The sequence below is a fragment of the Tamandua tetradactyla genome, chromosome 7, assembly GCF_023851605.1.
Source record: "Tamandua tetradactyla isolate mTamTet1 chromosome 7, mTamTet1.pri, whole genome shotgun sequence".
In the NCBI taxonomy this organism is placed as follows: domain Eukaryota; kingdom Metazoa; phylum Chordata; class Mammalia; order Pilosa; family Myrmecophagidae; genus Tamandua; species Tamandua tetradactyla.
The window spans coordinates 138,371,121-138,390,387 of NC_135333.1; the positions used below are offsets into that span (position 1 = coordinate 138,371,121).

At 36.1% G+C, this 19,267-nt stretch overlaps 1 protein-coding gene and 1 pseudogene across 6 annotated transcripts in view; both read left to right on the forward strand.

Moving 5' to 3' along the window:
• Nucleotides 1-9,791, forward strand: part of RAB3IP (RAB3A interacting protein) — an 84,517-nt gene extending 74,726 nt beyond the window's left edge. For all 6 annotated transcript variants that reach the window (XM_077111406.1, XM_077111405.1, XM_077111407.1 and 3 more), the window contains 5 exons: nucleotides 156-284; nucleotides 1,543-1,655; nucleotides 6,999-7,098; nucleotides 7,185-7,254; nucleotides 9,554-9,791. In XM_077111406.1, the coding sequence (XP_076967521.1) occupies nucleotides 156-284; nucleotides 1,543-1,655; nucleotides 6,999-7,098; nucleotides 7,185-7,254; nucleotides 9,554-9,636 (495 nt within the window). In that variant the 3' untranslated portion in view covers nucleotides 9,637-9,791. The remainder of the gene's footprint in view (nucleotides 1-155; nucleotides 285-1,542; nucleotides 1,656-6,998; nucleotides 7,099-7,184; nucleotides 7,255-9,553) is intronic.
• Nucleotides 9,792-14,984: 5,193 nt separating this feature from the next.
• LOC143642696 (splicing factor C9orf78 pseudogene) lies at nucleotides 14,985-17,921 on the forward strand (annotated as a pseudogene).
• The last annotated feature ends 1,346 nt before the right edge of the window (nucleotides 17,922-19,267 follow it).

A 19,267-nucleotide genomic window follows, 5' to 3' on the forward strand; every position in this document is an offset into this window, starting at 1 on the left:
ATAAATTTGACATTTTTCTAAAAAAGAAATCGCTACCATGTACTGTAATCAACTGTCTAATTTTTCATGTTTTGGTTTTGTTTTTTTTTTAATAAAGTGGTTTTATGTTTTGTACTTAAAATTTTTTGCGTGTTTTCTTTTGGTTTGTTTGTTAGGCTGACTTATCTCTGTATAATGAATTCAGATCTTGGAAGGATGAACCCACAATGGACAGAACATGCCCTTTCTTAGACAAAATCTATCAGGAAGATATCTTTCCGTGTTTAACATTCTCAAAAAGCGAGGTAATTTATTTTTCATTCCAATAGGAGTATATTAGAATTGTTTCTGTACTTTTTACTAAATCATGTTATGTATTTTAATAGCTCTTACAAAAATCTGTTATAAAAATCAGTTCATGTAAAATGCCAGTTTTACTATTTTCTTCATTCCCTATTAGGATTATAATAATTTCTTAGCCTTAAATAACTGAGCATCTTTCCTCATTTGAGCAGAGGATCAGTTACACTGAAATGTGTGTTGGAGTTAAGTGTTAAATATGTAGTGTGGGTAGGGCTTAATTTTTATTCTTGTCCAGGAAAGTTCTGTGCACTCTATTAAAATCATTTAATGGCTTTATCTGTAAATTATTTAAAAAATCGTATTTAGTTTCTTTATCTTTGAAACAGGAAATATAATGCCTTCTTTGCCTTATGGCACAGCATTGTTATGAGGATCAAATGAAGTGAATTAAATAACTAAGAGAGCTTTTAAAAAATATAAGACATCTGATGTAAGGTCGTAATTTTAGAATATACTTACATTTAAAAAGTTTGTCTACAAATATCCTATAAATCAAAATTTAGAAGTTTAATCCTAGGAATCTTATGTTAAATTTTTGAGGGCTTAATTATAATATTACTTTTAAGGGGAAGATAGGATAAACTAAAATATTTTTGTCATGTAAATATGTTATTAATTATGGCTCTGTGCCCAGTTTTGGGCAGGCCATTCAGTATTAGTAATCTTTCCAGACTCTGAAGAAGTTATATTATTTGATCTATGATTTTATCAATACCATCTCTATCTGGGCATTTAATATTTGGTAATTCGGTTAATTCTTTTGTAAACTCACTCTTATGTGCATACAAGTACAAGTTCAGAAAACATATAACTAAAATAACTATGTTTTAGTATTATAAAGCATCAGTATCAAAGAGTATAGCACAAATTTAGCAAAATAAAGCATTTGGATGTTCATTTTGAAGGGGCATTAGCAGTGTAAGTTAATTGTGGGTAAGAAGTGGACAGAGACTGGATTAATGCCTTTAATCCTCTTCCAGGTAATGAGAAAAGTTATTTATCTATAGCTAAATTGCCTTTCATACTAATGTGTGGATTCTAAAAGTATTCAAACCAAGATTATGTTGTCTTATTGTTGCTGTTGACTTAGGCTGGAAACTTTGGAGAAGGATAATTTTTAAAATCAGTTTACCATAGAATATAATTTTGATTTTTTTCTGCAAGCATAGCATCTAATACTATTTATTTATTTTTTTTAAGTTGGCATCAGCTGTTCTGGAGGCTGTGGAAAACAATACTCTAAGCATTGAACCAGTAGGATTACAACCAATTCGATTTGTGAAAGCTTCTGCAGTTGAATGTGGAGGGCCAAAGTATGTCTTCGAATCCATTACTCATGAAAGATACTGCATTTTTAAATTTTTTGTGTTGTTATTAGTTTTTTTTTTATGTGGTTAAATTTCTTGTCAGTTTTCTTTTTGGAGTCCATGCATCCAAATGAAAAGTTCCTAGATAGTAGGGGATATAGCGTTTCAAACAGCATCAAAGAAGAGTCCTTTGAATTGTGAAAATATACACATGATATGTTGAGGATGGCTCTTTGGCCAGGGATTTCAGTCACTGGAACATGTGGAGTTTATGCTCTTTATCCTGTGGTAGGCTGGGCACCTACAGGCACTGGTGTGTGTGTCCCACACTCACTCATGACAGTCAGGGACTAGAAGCTAGAAGCATGTTTTTTTGTTCTGACCATGAATGGATCATGAAATCATTTAGTGGGTCATAAGCAGAATTTTGTGTGAGAGATATATATATAGATATCTCACATGTGTGTGTATGTGTATATATATATACATAGACATATAATAGCAGTATATGCTAGATTTCTGTGTAAAGAATTTCTTCCTGAGTATTGCCATAAAAAAATGGTTTGGAAGGACACTGAGTTAGACCAGATCTTTTCAAGCATGAAAATGGGATACCAAAAAACTTGATTAGTCCTTTCCTTTCATACTGTCCTTGTAGAGGACTTCCACTTTGGTAAATAATTTCTGTCTTCCTTCTGTGAGAGATATTTGGCCATTATAAACTTTCACAGATTAGAGTCTTACATTTTATAGCAGGGCAAGATTATTTCCATCCAATCCTGAGAGGAGTAGAGGCTCAAAATCACCAGTGCCTGTAACTTTTGGCATAGCTGAAGGTTTTGTGTTTGCTTCTGTTTAAAAAGTGACTCAAAAAGCTTTTGAGGAAAAGCTTTAGTTAGTGGTTAAGAACTTAATCAATACAGTGGGCTGAAAAACCTAAGAGAACTCATAGAGAGCTCATATTTGACCCTTGTTAGAGTCATTTTGAAGCCAAAAGAGGAAAGGACTGTAGATTGATAGCAACAAATCTTTGTTAAAATCTGTGCAGGAGTCTCCTGGTTTTTCCTGTTTCTCGTTATACATATTATATGCCCAGCAAGATTATAGAATACTGGTATTTGGGTGGCCATTTGTAGAAGATTACCTAGTCGCATATTTGCTCTGTGAACCATACACACACCTGGAGTTGGGTCTAGTTTTTTTTCTTTTCTAATGCAGTTTTATTGATACATATTCACATACCATATAATCATCCAAAGTATACAATAATGACTCACAGTATCATCATATAGTGGTACATTCAAAATACAAGCAGGGGTCCAATTTTATACTTACCCTGTGCCATACTTGCAGCACGGTGGCCTCTGAATTTTGGAGAGAAGATTTACATTCCTGAATTCTACCTGTTTAACAAACATCCAGGTGTTTTTATACTGAGTCTTCACCCCACTGAATGGGGAGTAAAATTTAGTAATAGTTTTTGTACTTTTAAGGTCTGTGTCATATCTTATTTTAAATACAGCATATCAGAGTTTTTATTGTAGAACATTAAACTTGTGCTTGCATTATATATCACACATATACATGTACAAAAATCAGATGATGGCAAATGACGATATCAGTTGAAATGAATTTACAGCATTTTAGCAAAATATAATTATATATTAGGTTTAAGAACAATTTACATGGTCAAAGGATAACATGCTATGGAAATGGAACCTGAAGCCAATGTGTTTGAAGTGTGCATTATATGAAAGATATTGTCCTCTTTTATGAAATGTAAAATATTAGCTCTAGCCAAGGTTCTTATGGAGTAGATTATTAAAGTAATTACTAACTGAATGGCACAGTACAATGGAATTTTAAGGAATACTAGATCATTCCAGTTGAGGAGATTTGATCTGGGTTTTTGAAGCATGAATGGAATTTGGACAAATGAAAAATAGCCTGTTCACTCAGTAGACAAGAGGAACACTACAAATTACTGAAGGCCAAGAAAACAAAATGTGTTCAGAGGATGGTGAGCTTATGGGGTAGGAAAGGAGATGTTCTAGTTTGCTAGCTGCCGGAATGCAATATAACAGAAATGGAATGGCTTTTAATAAGGGGAATTTAATAAATTGCTAGTTTACAGTTCTGAGGCCTAGATAATGTCCCAATTAAAACAAATCTTTAGGAATGTCCAATCAAAGACATCCATGGAAAGGTAGCTTGGTTCAAGAAGACCGATGAAATTCAGGATTTCTTTCTCAAGTGAGAAGGCACATAGCAAACACAGTCAGGGTTTCTCTGTCATCTGGAAAGATACACGCTGAACATGGCGGCATCTGCTAGCTTTCTCTCTTGGCTCCCTGTTTCATGAAGCTCCCGGGGAGACATTTTCCTTCTTCATCTCCAAAGGTCGCTGGCTGGTGGACTCTCTGCTTCTTGTGGCTATGTCGTTCTGTTCTCTCAGAATCTCTTGTGTTCTCCAAAATGTTTCCTCTTTTATAGGATTCCAGTAAACTAATCAAGACCCACCTGAATGGGGGGAGACATGCCTCCACCTAATCCAATTTAACAAACACTCTTGATTGAGTCACATCTCCAGGGGGGTGAGCTAATTATAGTCTCAAACACACAGTACTGAATAGGGATGAGAAGAAACGACTGCCTTTACAAAATGGGATTAGGATTAAAACATGGCTTTTCTAGGGGGACATACATCCTTTTAAACCAGCACAGGATAGATCTGACAAACCTTAAGAAAAAAGAATTAGATGGTTACTTTGGAGTGGGGTATGAGTAAAAGTAAAAGGCCTTAGAGGTGACCAACTAGAAGAATGATTTGAAATAATTTTGGAAATTCATAGGAAAGGCTGGGCTCTGGTTTTGTGAAGACCACGAGTCTAGGTTTAGACATGTTGACATCCCCAAGTGAAAATGTCAGAGATTTGAAATCTTCAGACTAGAGCCATAGAGATACTGAGGTGGTGTAGCATGTTAAAGAAGCATCTAGTTGGTGGTCAGAGGGTAGCACTGAATCCTAATTCAAGTAAAAATATTTTGGGTGTGATGAGTTTACAGCTGGCTTTAGAAATGAGATAATTTTAGAAACACTTATCTTTTTTTAAGTTGGCACTTAAGCAGAGAGAGCCCTTTCAAAATTAGACAAAATGTAGACAAATTGGTATATGTCTCTTTTCAGAAAAACTGTGTAAATTGTTTTTATCAGTTTATACTTTGTTCCCTTGTATAAATTATACCTTGGGAAGTTTCAAGGCCTTCTAGTACTTGTGTCTTAAATTTCTTGCTCTCCTTTTCCCCTCAAGCAAATAAGTAGCGCTTTTAAATAGTATAGACTGTTAAAAGAATTTGTTAATGAAGGAACATTGAGGCAAAATCTCTGTTAAAAGTTCTTTTGTAATTTAAAAGGCCACTCCCCAAATTATACTATTTTAAATATATATTTTTCATTTATTTTCTTAATAATGAGGTACATTTACATCATATTTCTTGTACCTATAAATATAGCTTAAATTTAATGTTTATTGAATGTATTTTTCTTTAGTATCTAATTTACCAAAATATTGTTGGCCACTTTATTTTATTTAGAGCTATGCTAATTTTACATTGACAGAGAGTGGTAATTGTGTTCAGCCAAGCTTCTAACTTAAGAAGGATGATATATCCAGCTCTTTCAAATCCAGCCTGATAGACAGGCCATCTGCATCCTATTGATTAATATGCTGGTTTGAAAGGATGTATGTCCCCTAGAAAAGCCATGTTTTAATCGAAATCCCATTTTACAAAGGCAGAATAATCCATATTCATATACAATATATACATATATATCCAATACATATGTTTGAATCTGTAATTAGATCATCTCCCTGGAGATATAATCCAATCAAGAGTGGATATTAAGCTGGATTAGGTGATGACATGTCTCCATGCATTTGGGTGGGTCTTGATAAGTTTCTGGAATCCTATAAAAGGAAACATTTTGGAGCATGAAGGAGATTCGGAAAGAGCAGAGAATGCTGCAGCACCACATAGCATAGAATCCATGAGCCAGCGACCTTTGGAGATGAAGGAAAATGTCTCCCTGGGAGCTTCATGAAACAGGAAGCCAAGAGAGAAAGTTAGCAGATGACACCGTGTTTGCCATGTGCCCTTCCAGCTGAGAGAGAAGCCCTGACTGTGTTTGCCATGTGCCTTCTTACTTGAGAGAGAAAACCTGAACTTCACCGGCCTTCTTGAACCAAGGTATCTTTCCCTGGATGTCTTTAATTGGACATTTCTATAAACTTGTTGTAATTGCGACATTTTCTCGGCCTTAGAACTGTAAACTAGCAACTTATTAAATACCCCTTTTTAAAAGCCATTGTTTCTGGTATATTGCATTCTGTCAGCTAGCAAACTAGAATAATCAATATGGTGACAGGTGGCCATCACGAAATCAGCAGTCATTGAATACTTGCTGAATGCTAGGTATGTTCTTGGTGCCAGCAATTCAAAAGTAAATAAGAAAAAGTCCCTGCCCTCAAAAAGCTTACAGCTTAATCCTAGCCAGAAAGCTCCTCCGCCTCTAATACCAAATTTTAGATTTTGTACTATGAAAATTGAAAGGATGATATATTTAAATGTAATGTATTCTTTATCTGCTTAAGATTCAGTGTTTTTGTAAGGTGGCTTATTCTTTTATAGTTCTTAGGCAGAGGTGCCACATTAAATGCATATAAACCAACCAAACAAAAAACACTCCATTTGGAGGCTTTTATCCTGTAATTTATCAATAACATGTTTTGAGACGAACAATTATCATTAGTTTTTTTTCAATGAAGAAATAAGTTGAAATCCTGATGGAAAGCTGTAAAGCATTCTCTGTCGTTTTGTATTCTCAACCTCATTGCTTAGAATTATATCTTGCAAAAAATGTAAGTCTCAATATTCTGTTTTCATAGTCAAACCAATAATGATTATAACAATTAGATACTAAAATAAGTATTAAGAATTATTTAGACAAATTCGGAGATATTTAGAACATCTAGTTATAGTTCTAGAACCATGGTTAATGTTATAGTATCGCTTATACTGTTTCTTAAGAATTATTTAGACACATTCAGAAGATATTTAAAACATCAGTTTATATTTCTAGAACAATGGTTGATGTAGTGGTGTTGCTTATAATGGAACATAAGCTCCACCCAGGCAGGAACTTTGTGTTGTTCATCGCTATAGCCTAGCCTCTAGAACAGTTTCTGATGCATATTCACTGTCTTAATGGAATGAATATACAGCGTGTATAGAATGTAGAGGCAAGTGCCTTTAGTAGTAAAAAAACTAAAAATTTTCATTATTTTACAGAAAATGTGCTCTCACTGGCCAGAGTAAGTCCTGTAAACACAGAATTAAATTAGGAGACTCAAGCAACTATTATTATATTTCTCCTTTTTGTAGGTACAGGGTAAGTAAGTTAACCATGAATTTTAATAAAGCTCACTTTGATATACGAGACTCTTGACCATTGATGATATTTTTCCGTTGGCCTAGATCACTTCTGTATGCAACTTTTTTACATATATTCGGTATATTCAACAGGGACTCGTGAAACAGCAGGATGGTGAGTGTTTTTAATTCGTTATAAATATTTATGTAAATAGTTTAGTAAAAAATCTAGACACAGGGTGGGCCATGGTGGCTCAACAGGCAGCAGTTCTCATCTGCCATGCCAGAGACCCAGGTTTGATTCCCGGTGCCTGCCTATGCAAAAAAAAAAAAAAAAAAAAAGTCTAGACACAGTAGTAATGTTCAAGTAAACTTTATTATTGGCACATTTATTTTGAATCCCTTTTATAACTAATAAATGGTTTGGAGAATTTGGAAACAAATATCTCTGTTTAAGAAAGTAAATTATTCAGTTCTTTTATTTGCCTCATTTTACTCTAATTGTGAATTTTAGGCAGGAGCAGTTTTAACTATTAAGGGGTATATGATAAACCAAATAATAAAGTGAGGACAATGTAGAGCTCATTGAATTTACTCTTTAAGAAATGAAAATGAACAAAATATGGAAGTGGTCAAATTTATTTTAATTGGTGGAAGCCATGAAGGACAATTTTTTTCTATATTTTCTACTTCCACATATGAATTAATAAAGCAGTCATGAATATAATTCTGAATGGAATAAAGATTACTGTATTATAAATCAGCAGAAACATGCAGATGATATATCCAGGAGAACCAACCTCATGCAAGTGTTTCAGTATTTTTAATATTATCTGATGGTTTTATAGCCAAATACCTTAAATAATAGGCATAAAAACCATTGGCCTCACGGTTCCCAAACAGTGTTTCTTGAGTACACGTGATTGTTTTAAGGCAGAAATAACGGATACTGGACTAAAGACAAGTCCATACCAATTTTGTGTTTGAAGTGGTAGGAACTTTGTGTATTTTTTTAGGCACTGAAAATATCTTAGGATTATATTCTTATGCTTAAAAACTAGAAGCTTCTTATCTTTCAAACAGGTAAACCAGGGAATCTTAATTTCTATGGAAAAATTAATCATGCTGATAAAAACTTAGTTTAGCCTTTTTCAAGCTCTGGTATATTGCAGACATATTGTTTAGAATCTCACATAATTGGATTTTAATGCTTAAAAGAATAGGGCTGCTCAGCATAAAACTCATCTTTAAACTGTATAATATCTTTTATAATAAAATTGAACTATTTTTGAATACAGACTGTTGGTCAGTAATATAATTTAAACTGCAGAACAGATGACTTAAATTGTCAGAAGTATTTTTCTTCATTTAAAATCAAACTTTTTTCTAAGAAAGACTAAAGATAAGTTACTTTGAGAATGAGAAGAACGTATCATGAATGATGGTGGGGGTGATAGTGATAAAAATGATAGCTTCTTTAGTTTCTATTGCTTTTCTACTCCATATGATGTGAGTTTGCAGCAGGTAAGTATTATTAATTTAAAAATCTGTTTATTTTCTGTGGCTGTGCCAAATAAGATTTAAGGCAGCTAAAATCTAAAGCAAGATTTTTTACCTTAGCACTATTGACAGTTTGAACTGGATAATTCTTTGTTGTGGAAGCTGTCTTGGACATTGTAGAGTGTTTAGTAGTGTTCCTTGTCTTTAAGTACTAATTGTCGGGAACACCCCAATATGACAGCCAAAAATTTTTTAAGACATTGCCAAATATCTTCTGGGGGCACAACCGCCCCTGGTTGAGAGCCACTGATCTACATGAATCTAATTATATTTCATATGAAGACATTTTCTTGTTTACCATGTACAGCCAAGTTTTTTTCCAATAATGTGGAGGCTTACAAAACTGTAGGTAATTGAAATTCACATATTGTCCTCTAATACTTTTATTTATAATTCAAGCCATACATACAACCTTTCCCTATTACTCATGAAGAATGTTGAGTTTTCTGAATTATCTTGTTTTCCTTTCTCCTGCTCACCTTCTGTTATTGTTAGTGAAGAGTGAAATGGGCAAGATATTGTAAAGTAGAGCAAGAAGACCCATGAGTTAGATAATGAACTCGTCAATTATTGAGCATTTAGTGTAATTATTTATGAAGGCAGTTGCATTGATATTTTTTCATACATTGAAATGCCTATACCTTTTCTTGGGCTAAAATACTAGTCATTGATTTATTTGACAAATAGTTATGACAAAACAGTGTGAAATTGCTTATTTATTGATGAAACTGGGATACTGACAAATACTTGGAAACGTCTTTGTGAAATATGTGTAGAGTATATACGCATCAGATGCATCATTAGGAAATGCTCAGTTGGCATTTCAGCTAATCATACATTTTCAGTGAAAGGTTAAAAATAATGAGATGGTGTTTCTTCTATGATTTACATATCTTTCTCTTCTATTTGTATAGTTGATCAGATGTTTTGGGAAGTTATGCAGTTGAGAAAAGAAATGTCATTGGCAAAGCTGGGATATTTCAAAGAGGAACTCTGATGCTCTGCCTGGGAATATGCATGAACCTTCTGAATACTGACAAATGGCTGAATATTTTTATGGTTACTTGATATTTATTTCCAAGGAGTGGGTCCAAGACTTTTTCCCCCTTTTGCAAATTACACCAAGAAATACTGTGATTTGTTTTAAATTGACCTTTGCTGTGTTTGCTTACTCTTTAGTTGACACACTATAAAGAAGAATTACAGGTATACTAGTGATTGTAATTTATAGTTGAAAGAAAAGTTAAATAAATAAACATTAGATTGAATGTGTTTTTGCTTTGTCTTCTAGCTCTGATTGCCAAATAAGGTCAGTTGAATTGTATTAAATAGTAGTTTTCAAACTGCACAGCAGTCTATGAGATGTAAGGAGGAAGACTTGAGTGGACAGGACACAGCTTCTATCCCTCCACTAGAATTGCTTGTATTTTTATCACCTTTATATCTTAGGCTTTGAAAAAGATTTTAGTTAAAGAAAGACTTCTGTAGCTAAAAAGTTTGAAGGTTACTATTTTAATCATTCTGCTGTCTGTAATTTAAGGAACCCCTTTAATATGGTAATTTATTAAATATAATAGATAGGCAGTAACATTTTATACCAGAGATGCATTCTTGATGTAATGTATTCATGATTTCTGTACATTGAGCACTATAGTGGGTATTAGAGAGATATAAAGGTAAATAATGGAGTTTGTATGCTCAGCGGGGTTTGAAGGTGTGTGGGTTGTAAGAGTGGCATATGCAAAGCATATACTGATCATAGAACTATTTGATCTGTAAGTTTCAAATTATAAAATTTTTATTATTAAAATTACTTATAAGAGTAAAAGAGGCTTATGGTAAAAATGTAGTGAGTGTGGTAGTTTGAAGCAGTATGTGCCCTAGAAAAGCTTGTTCTTAAATCTGAACCATCCCTGTGGGTATTACCCATTGTAAGTAGGACTTTTTGATGACGTTTCTTGAGTTAAGGTGTGATCCACCTCAATCAGAATGGGTCTTAATCCTATTACTGGAGTTATTTATAAGTGAAATTAAATTTAGATATAGAGAAAGCTAGAGAGAGCAGCCAGAAGCTGAACATCAGTGAAACCTGGAAGAGAGGGGAGAAACAAGGAGATGTCACCATGTGCCTTGCCATGTGACAAGCTAAGAATCAAAGATTGCCAGCCGCCAGCCCCAGAATGCCACAGCCTTCAGAAAGAATGTTTTGCCCTGAAGATGCTTTTATTTGGACTTTTTCTAAGTCTCATACTGTGAGCAAATACATCCCCCTCCCCTTTTTTTTAACACTACCCAGTTCGTGGTATTTGCTTTAGCAGCCCAGGAAAATAAAACAGTAAGTATAGACAAGTTAAAAGAAGAAATGTGAAACTATGTCCATCTCTCCATCTAGAGAAAGCCACTATTAATATTTTTGGAGAATAACCTTTTAGCTGACCTATTTACCTACCTATGACTATTTCTGCAACAAAAAGTAGACCTGTGTGCTGGTTTGAAAGGAAGTATGCCCCCTGAGAAAAGCCATGTTTTAATATATATCCCATTTCATAAAGGTAGAATAATCCCTATTCAATACTGTATATTTGAAACTGTAATGAGATCATCTCCCTGGTTGATGTGATTTAGTCAAGAGTGGTTGTTAAACTGGATTAAGGGATGACATGTCTCCACCCATTTGAGTGGCTCTTGATTAGTTTCTGAAGTCCTATAAAAGAGGAGAATGAGAGATTCAGAGAGATTCAGAGAGAGCAACACTATGAAGCAGAGAGTTCACCAGCCAGTGACCTTTGGAGATGAAGAAGGAAGACGCTTCCCGGGGAGCTTCATGAAACTGGAAGCCAGGAGAGAATGCTAGAAGATGATGCTGTATTTGTCATGTGCCCTTCCAGCTGAGAGAGAAGCTCTGACTGTGTTCGCCCCGTGCCTTCTCACTTGAGAGAGAAACCCTGAACTTCATTGGCCTTCTTGAACCAAGGTATCTTTCCCTGGATGCCTTTGATTGGACATTTCTTTAGACTTGTTTCAATTGGGACATTTTCTCAGCCTTAGAACTGTAAACTAGCAACTTATTAAATTCCCCTTTTAAAAAGCCATTCCATTTCTGGTATATTGCATTCCGGCAGCTAGCAAACCTGTTAACTTAAATATTAAATATTTTTCCCTGTTGATAAATCTACATCATCTTAATCACTGTATACTTTTGATTATAGAATTTTAATGCAATTTATTTTGGAGCTTAGTTTGTTTTCTTTCTTTTTAAATATCAGAATGCTGTGACAAGTATCCTTATATGTACCTGTTTGAAATTTGTTGGGTTATTTCCTTAATGTAGATACCTAGAAGTAAAATTGTTGGGTCAAGGTATATGTGTATTTTTAAAAATTTCATCTGCAGTGCTAACACCTTCCAGAAAAGTTGAACCAGTTTATATTCACGGCAGCAATGTATGAGACAGCTGGTTTTCTGAAAAGGCCATTTTAAAATTCTTAACTCAGAGTTTTGGTAAACTTTACCTGGAAGCACAAATCACCAGGCTGTCTGGAAGGCCACCAGCAAAAGGACTTGAGTATGGAATAGTATGGTTAAAACTACCATTACCATGCCGTGCTCAAGAATCTGAGTTTAAATATGAAAAGAACTTTGAAAATAGAATTTTATGCTCAGAGAGTTCTTCTAATGTGAGGGCATAATAAAGATATTCTCAGCATTCAAGGCTTCAGGAGATTTCCCACACAAGTGAATAACACTTTATATTTTTAATTAAAAAGAAAGTATTTAAATAAGAGGAATAAATCCAGGAGGTGCTACAAGAGATTTGAGAAGAGAAAAGAGAAAAAATACTTAGGGGAAAGTTTTTTGATGACTTAAAAAGAATAAGTAAAAAGTAAGATTGAATAACCCAGAATTAAAATTCTTTACAATACTAACACAATGGGAGAAAAGGCACAGCCAATATCAGAAATGAAAAAGGGTATGTCACTAGAGATACTGCAGATGTTAAACAGATAAAAAGAGGATATTATAAACAACATGCCAATAAATTTGAAAATTTATACAAAGCAAGAAAATTCCTAGAAAAATAATGTATTTTGACTAAGAAGAAATCAGAAGCCTGAGCCAGTACTGCTACTATTAATGAAAATAAAATAGTTTAAAATCTAGCCACAGAGAAAACTCTAGGCATAGTTTTCCCAAACTTTGAACAACAGGTTATTCTAATCTTATATAAATTCTTCCAGAAACTCGAGTAAGAAATCTCTCTTACATCAAAGTCAACATAGGATTATAGCCTTGATAGTAAAACCAGATAGGGACAAAGAAGAAAGGAAAATTATAGGCGTATGTGCTGGTTTGAAAAAATGATGTACCCTAGAAAAGCCATGCCTTAATTCTAATCCAATCTTGTAGAGGCAGGAAGCCTTTTCTTTTAAACTCTATTCAGCACTGTAGTTTGGAAGTTTGATTATATTATCTCCATGGAGATGCGGCTCGCCCAATTGTGGGTATTAATTAGAGGGAGATGTGACTCCACCCATTCTAGATGGGGTCTTGCTTAGTTGAAGCATTTTGGAGAAAACCTTAGAATGATGAGAGCCCCAAAGAGAGCCCACGCAGCCAGAGACCTTTGGAGATGAAGAAGGAAAACGCCCCTGGGGGGAGTTTCATGAAAAAAGAAGCCTGGAGAGAAAGCTAGCAGACATCACAATGTTTGCCATGTGCCTTTCCTGTTGAGAGACCCTGAACTTTATCAGCCTTTCTTGAGTGAAGGTAACCTCTTGCTTGTGCCTTAATTTGGAATTGTTATAGGCTTGCTTTAATTGGGACATTTTCATGGTCTTAGAACTGTGAACTAGCAGCTTAATAAATGCCCCCTTATAAAAGCCATTCCATTTCTGACATAAAACATACCAGCAGCTAGCAAACTAGAACAGTGTGTTTCACTCATGAATGTATATATGCAAAAGCAACCTAAATCTAACACACTGACCAAGTGGGATTTATCCCAGTAATACAGATGTATATTTTAAAATGTATAAATCTCATTTACCACATTTAAAAATTAAAAGAGAATAGGCATTTGCTCAGAAGATGCAGAAAAACATTTTATAAAATCCAACACCTATTAATGGTAACTGTTTTAAGTAATCTAGAAGTTGAAGGGTATCCCAACCTGATAAAGCGTATCTTAAAAAATCCTGTAACAAGCACCATTCTACACGAGGAAACATTAGAAGCAATCTCCTTAAAATCAGCAATGAAGCGAGGATGTTCACTGTCCTCACTTTTTTTCAACTTTGTACTAGAGATGTTAGCCTGAAAAAAAAAAAAAAGATAAAAATGTTCACAGAAATGGCATTATCTACATAGCAAATCCAAAAAAGTTTTCCATCAAGTTATTAAATATAATTGAAAAATTTATTAAAGTGGTTGAATATGGGATCAATATGGAATTGGGAGTGAGAAGCTTTAGAGCACTGTTCTCCACAGAAGGTGTGAACAATGAGCAAGAATTGGCAGACACATCCTTATCAAAGTTACAGAAAGCAGTTAAGGGACGGAAGTAACAGGGTGCATGTCAAATCAAGAAAAAGGCAACTTAAAAGTAGTAGGATCTTGTGGTGCCCTGGATGGTCTCTCTTCCATCCCTTCACTGGCTTGGTATAGAGCTGCCCACACTGTTAGTGCAGGTCTCTGGACTAGTTCCACAGTGAGCAGAGTAACTCTTAATGCACACAATGGAAGCATTTATGTCTGACTACCTGGTGGTAGTCTGAGGACTGCACCAGGACACACTTTGCAGGTTTGCTGTCTCAGAATTTATTCTTGTTTAGAAGGAAGCTCACAGAGTTCTCCTATAGAATGCTGTGAGGAAGTAATCAAGTCATGGCTGCCTGGGAAAAGGGATTGCTGGCTGTAGGACAGACAGTGCAGTGCTTGGGACCATGAGGAAACTATTTCATTGGGAAGAGGAGACATTCATATTCATGTAATGGAGGAGTCCCTAGGGTTACACATGCCCAAGACAAGATGCATACACAGAAGGATTCAGGGAGCCCCGGTGCTTTGGCTTAGAGCTATTGTTTAAAATTGTATGGATGAGTTATGGAGGAGAGCACTTGCACAGGTCAGTCTGCAAAGAAAAGAAAAGGTTTTTTTGTTGTTGTTGTTAGATCTTTGGCATTAAGGAAAGCCCTGTCATAATACTAACTGAATAGAAACTTAATACTAGCTGAATAGAAACTTAAGGAACAGACACCTCACAGTCTAAATTCTGGAGATAATACAATAAAATCTAAAAATATCCATGTTTGAGTAGCACAGGTGCTGGACTCTGGAGGGGCCCAGTGTGAGCATGACAGCCACCGGGCTAACTCGGAGTCAAGAGTCAGATGAGCAGGACCCAGAGGAAGTTTGGTTAAAACTGGAAGAGACCAAGAAGTGCAGAATTTGAGGAAGAGGCCCTACTGGTGGGAGAGAAGATATAGGAAGAGACTACTCTAGTAGATGGTTCCTTTCACATAAAGACGGGTGGTGTGGTGGACATGAAGAAACTGAAGGAAAGGGCAAAGATAAGATTAGTGAAGAGGAAGACCTCCACCTGGGGATGTCATTATCTGCAGATAACCAACCAAAGGGATAAGGAAGGATGCAAACATAATGAAGACATTGAGACAGCTTAAGAGAGGAAAGGATTGTGGAATAAAAGGAACAGAAAGTAAAGCTGAATAATGCAGAGGATTGTCTTTAGGAACTTCCAGAAATATCTGTGTTTCCTCAGCAAAGAAAACCAAGGAAAAGCGTTCCAACCAGATAGTAGCATCCCTGAGGTGGACCTTGGCATTGATGCTAAAATTAAAAATATCATTTTCATGGAAGATGAAAGGCCCATCTGCTGGCAGAGCAGCAGAACAAGAAGAAAGACAGTGAGACATCCTTCGTGCCCACTAATATGGCTGAAAATTATATGGAGCACAACTGATTTTATAACAAGCTCAATGCCCCCTTATGGGGAAACAAAGAGGAGCCCAAAGCCTGGTCTTTGAGAGTAGGTGACAGAGAAGCCACAGCCTGAGCAGTCCCCTCCTAACGGCAAGCATCCTGCAAACAAGAAGGCCACTGATGACTATCACTGAAAAATTCAAGAAAAGAACAGGTAGTACTGAAGGTAGCTGAAAAGAAGAAGTGAGGTATAGGGATGTAAATAATACCTTCCCCCACCCCTGAAAACAGGTTTCCTGGACAGATGCCTGTTGATTTTACTAGCAGACAGTTCTAGAAACAAACTCTTTTAGTCCTGCTGCTTATCTGCTGGATTTTCGAGCACTGAATTTGTAACTTTTTGAAACAAAACCATGGGCAGTTTCTTCCTATTTGGGGTCAAACTATTCTTGTGACTATTATTAAATCTTGTTTGTCAAAAAAAAAAAAAAACAAGTCCAAGTTTCAAGAAAAGATTATAAAACATATAAAGAAGCAGGAAGTGGTGGTCCAGGTAAAGGAGAAGATTAAAGCATTAGAAACCATCAATGAGGAGAATCAGATCTGGGACATACGAAAGACTTTTAAAAAAAATAATTCTACAAATACGCAAAGAGCTAAATGAAAATGTGGACAAAGAACTAAAGGAAGTCAGGAAAACAATAGAAGAACATAAAGATAATATCCATAGACAGAAATTATTAAAAGAAACCAAACAGAGCTGAAGACCACAGTGACAAAAATTTTTTCAGAGAACTTCAACAGCAGATTGGAGCTGACAAAAAAAATCAGTGAACTTGAAGAAAAGACAATTGAAATCAACCAGTCTAAGGAGCAAAACAAGGAAAGAATGAAGAAATATGAACAGAGCCTGAGGAACCTGTGAGAGTCCATCAAGCATATGAATATATACATAATGGGAGCCGTAAAAGGACAAGAAGGAAAAAGAGGGAGGGAGGGAGAGAAACGAAAGAAAGGAGCAGAGAGAATGGTCCAAGGAATAATCACTGAAAAATCCCCAAATTTAATAAAAGGAATATACACATCCAAGATGTTCAGTGAACTCCAAGTAGGATAAATCTGAATAAGACCTATACTGCAACATACAACAATCAAACTGTTAAATACCGAAGATAGAGAATTCTGAAAGCCACAATAGATAAGTAGCGTGTCATGTTCAAGGGAGCTTTAATAAGATTAAGTGTTGATTTCTTATTGGAAACCATGGAGTCAAGAAAGCAGTGGGATAACATATTTAAACTGCTGAAAGGCAAAAATTTCCAACCAAGAATTCCCTATCCGGCAGAAGATTATGACACGTCCAGGTAAGCAGAAGCTGAAGTACTTCACCACCACTAGACCGACCCTATAAGAAATGCTAAAGGGAACTTCCGGTAAGATGGCAGAACAGAGGCTGAGGTCACCCTGGCTCTGTGCAACAATAGGAGACGCGATAGAAAATAACTGGGACAGTGGTTTCAGGGTGCAAGTGATCATGAAGGTCTTCTACCCTGCAATGAGAGGCCCTGGACGTCTTCTACTAGAGAAATTGGGGTGGAGAGAATGGGGTGAATGTGCTTGGCATGATTCTCTGCCTACCCCACAGCTGGCTTGGGAAGATTTTCGTTTGATTTCATAGGTGGGGGTGCCCATGTCAAACTTAGAAGATAATACATGCTTTTTCTATGTGTGGATGCCATTTAGTTAAGGAGCCTATTCCTTGCCCTTGTGATACGTTACTGTCCGTGCCTTTTTTTTTTTTTTTGACAAGGACTTGGCATAGGTTGGGTGAGGGGTGTGGGGGGATTGGGGGGGCAGCCCATCTCCAGGGAGGAGGGGGAGACATGGAGTGTGCCAGTCCGACATCCAACCAGTGAAAGAGACCTGCTTGGGTCCTGGTGCTGCCCCCACCCCACCCCAGGAGCCTGAAGACCGCAGGTGTGTGCAGAAGGAGAGGTGAGGCTGAGGAAGCTGGCTGACCTAAACCCTGTGACTGGGCCTCCAGACATTTCTGGATAGGCTGTGGGCAGGTGAAGCTGAATTACCTTGTGCTGCAGACTGGTGTCATACTGGGGCAGGGAGTCTGGGGCCCAACTAGAGCCATAGGCCACAATGGAGAAGTCTCCGTTGGGGTGTGTGCGATCATACCCAACCCCAGAGTTGGTGGCTTTGGGCTTATGCCAGGGTCACCAGCCCTGGATGGAGTCCCATCGGGTTTTCACTTGATTGGGCCGGCACTTGTCATCAGAGTCATGTGGGCCTGAGGAGTGAGAGGGCTCAAGAGTGCCATCTGCTGTGGAGAAGCCTGACAAATTTGGGGCAACTAATTAAAGTTGTTCCTAATAATATAAAGGGTATCAAAAAGATACTAAAGGGGGTGCAAGTGTAGATCAGTGGACCTTCCAAGAGGCCTGCCATGTGGGAGACCCAGGTCTGATTCCCAGTCCATGCGCTTCCTAAACAAACAAGCAAACAAAAATTCAATAAATGGTGCTGCAGTAAGGGGATACTCAAATGGAAAAGGAATGATATTTGACCCCTGCCATACAGCATTAAAAGACAAAAGATACTAGAGGGGCATAAAAAAAATTTGAAAGAATAAATAGAAAAACATCAGACATCATGGAGATGAAAGGTACTGTAAACTGAATTAAAAACAGGGACAACAGTAGATTTCAAAAGACAGAAGAAGGAATAAGCAAATTAGAGATACGACAAATGAACTTGAATATTCAAAAGAATGTTCAAGAAAATGGCAAGAAAGATGGAAAAAATGCAACTTGAGTTCAGGCAAATTATAGACAACATAAGCATAAAAATGTTTAGGAATTATTGTCCCAGAGGGTGAAGAGAAGAGTAAAGAAATAGGAGGGCTAATTGAAGATATAATGGGGGAAAACTTTCCAATCCTTATAAAAGACGAATGTATCCAAACCAAATAGGCCCAATGAATTCCAAATAGAATAAATCCAAATAGGCTTACACCAAGACAAATACTTATCAGAATGTCAAATCCTGAGAGAAGCAAAAAGTCTTGAAAGCAGCAAGAGAAAGATTTATTACATATAGGGAAACTGTAAATCTGAGCTCAGTCTATTCAACAGACACCAGGGAGGTGAGAAGGTGGTGGTATGATTTCATTATGATTGTGAACGAGAAAGACCTCCAGCCAAAAATTCTTTACTCTGCAAAATTGTCCTGCAAAATTGACAGACTAAAATCTTTACAAACACCTGCTGCAAGAATTTGCCAACAAGAGACCTATTGTAGGACCTATTTCCTACAAGAAATATTAAAGGGAGCTCTGTTGACTGAAAAAAAAAAGTTAGACGGAGGTCTGGAGGAGAGTACAAAATTGAAGAGTATTATCAAGGGTAACTTAAAGGATAGAAAGTGAGAGAGGGAAAAGACTATATAGATCTGACAAATGGAAACTATAGGATAAGATGTCATTTAGAATTTTAAAATTCTTAAATATTTAGAATTTAAGAAACTAGTAACCGAATTTGTAGATATTGGATGAGATGCTAGACTTAACTGCTTTCACAGTAATAATTTTGAATGTTAATGGACTAAACTCATTGATTAAAATACAGATTGACAAAACAAATTAAATAATAAAATCAAACTATATGCTGCTTACAAGAGAC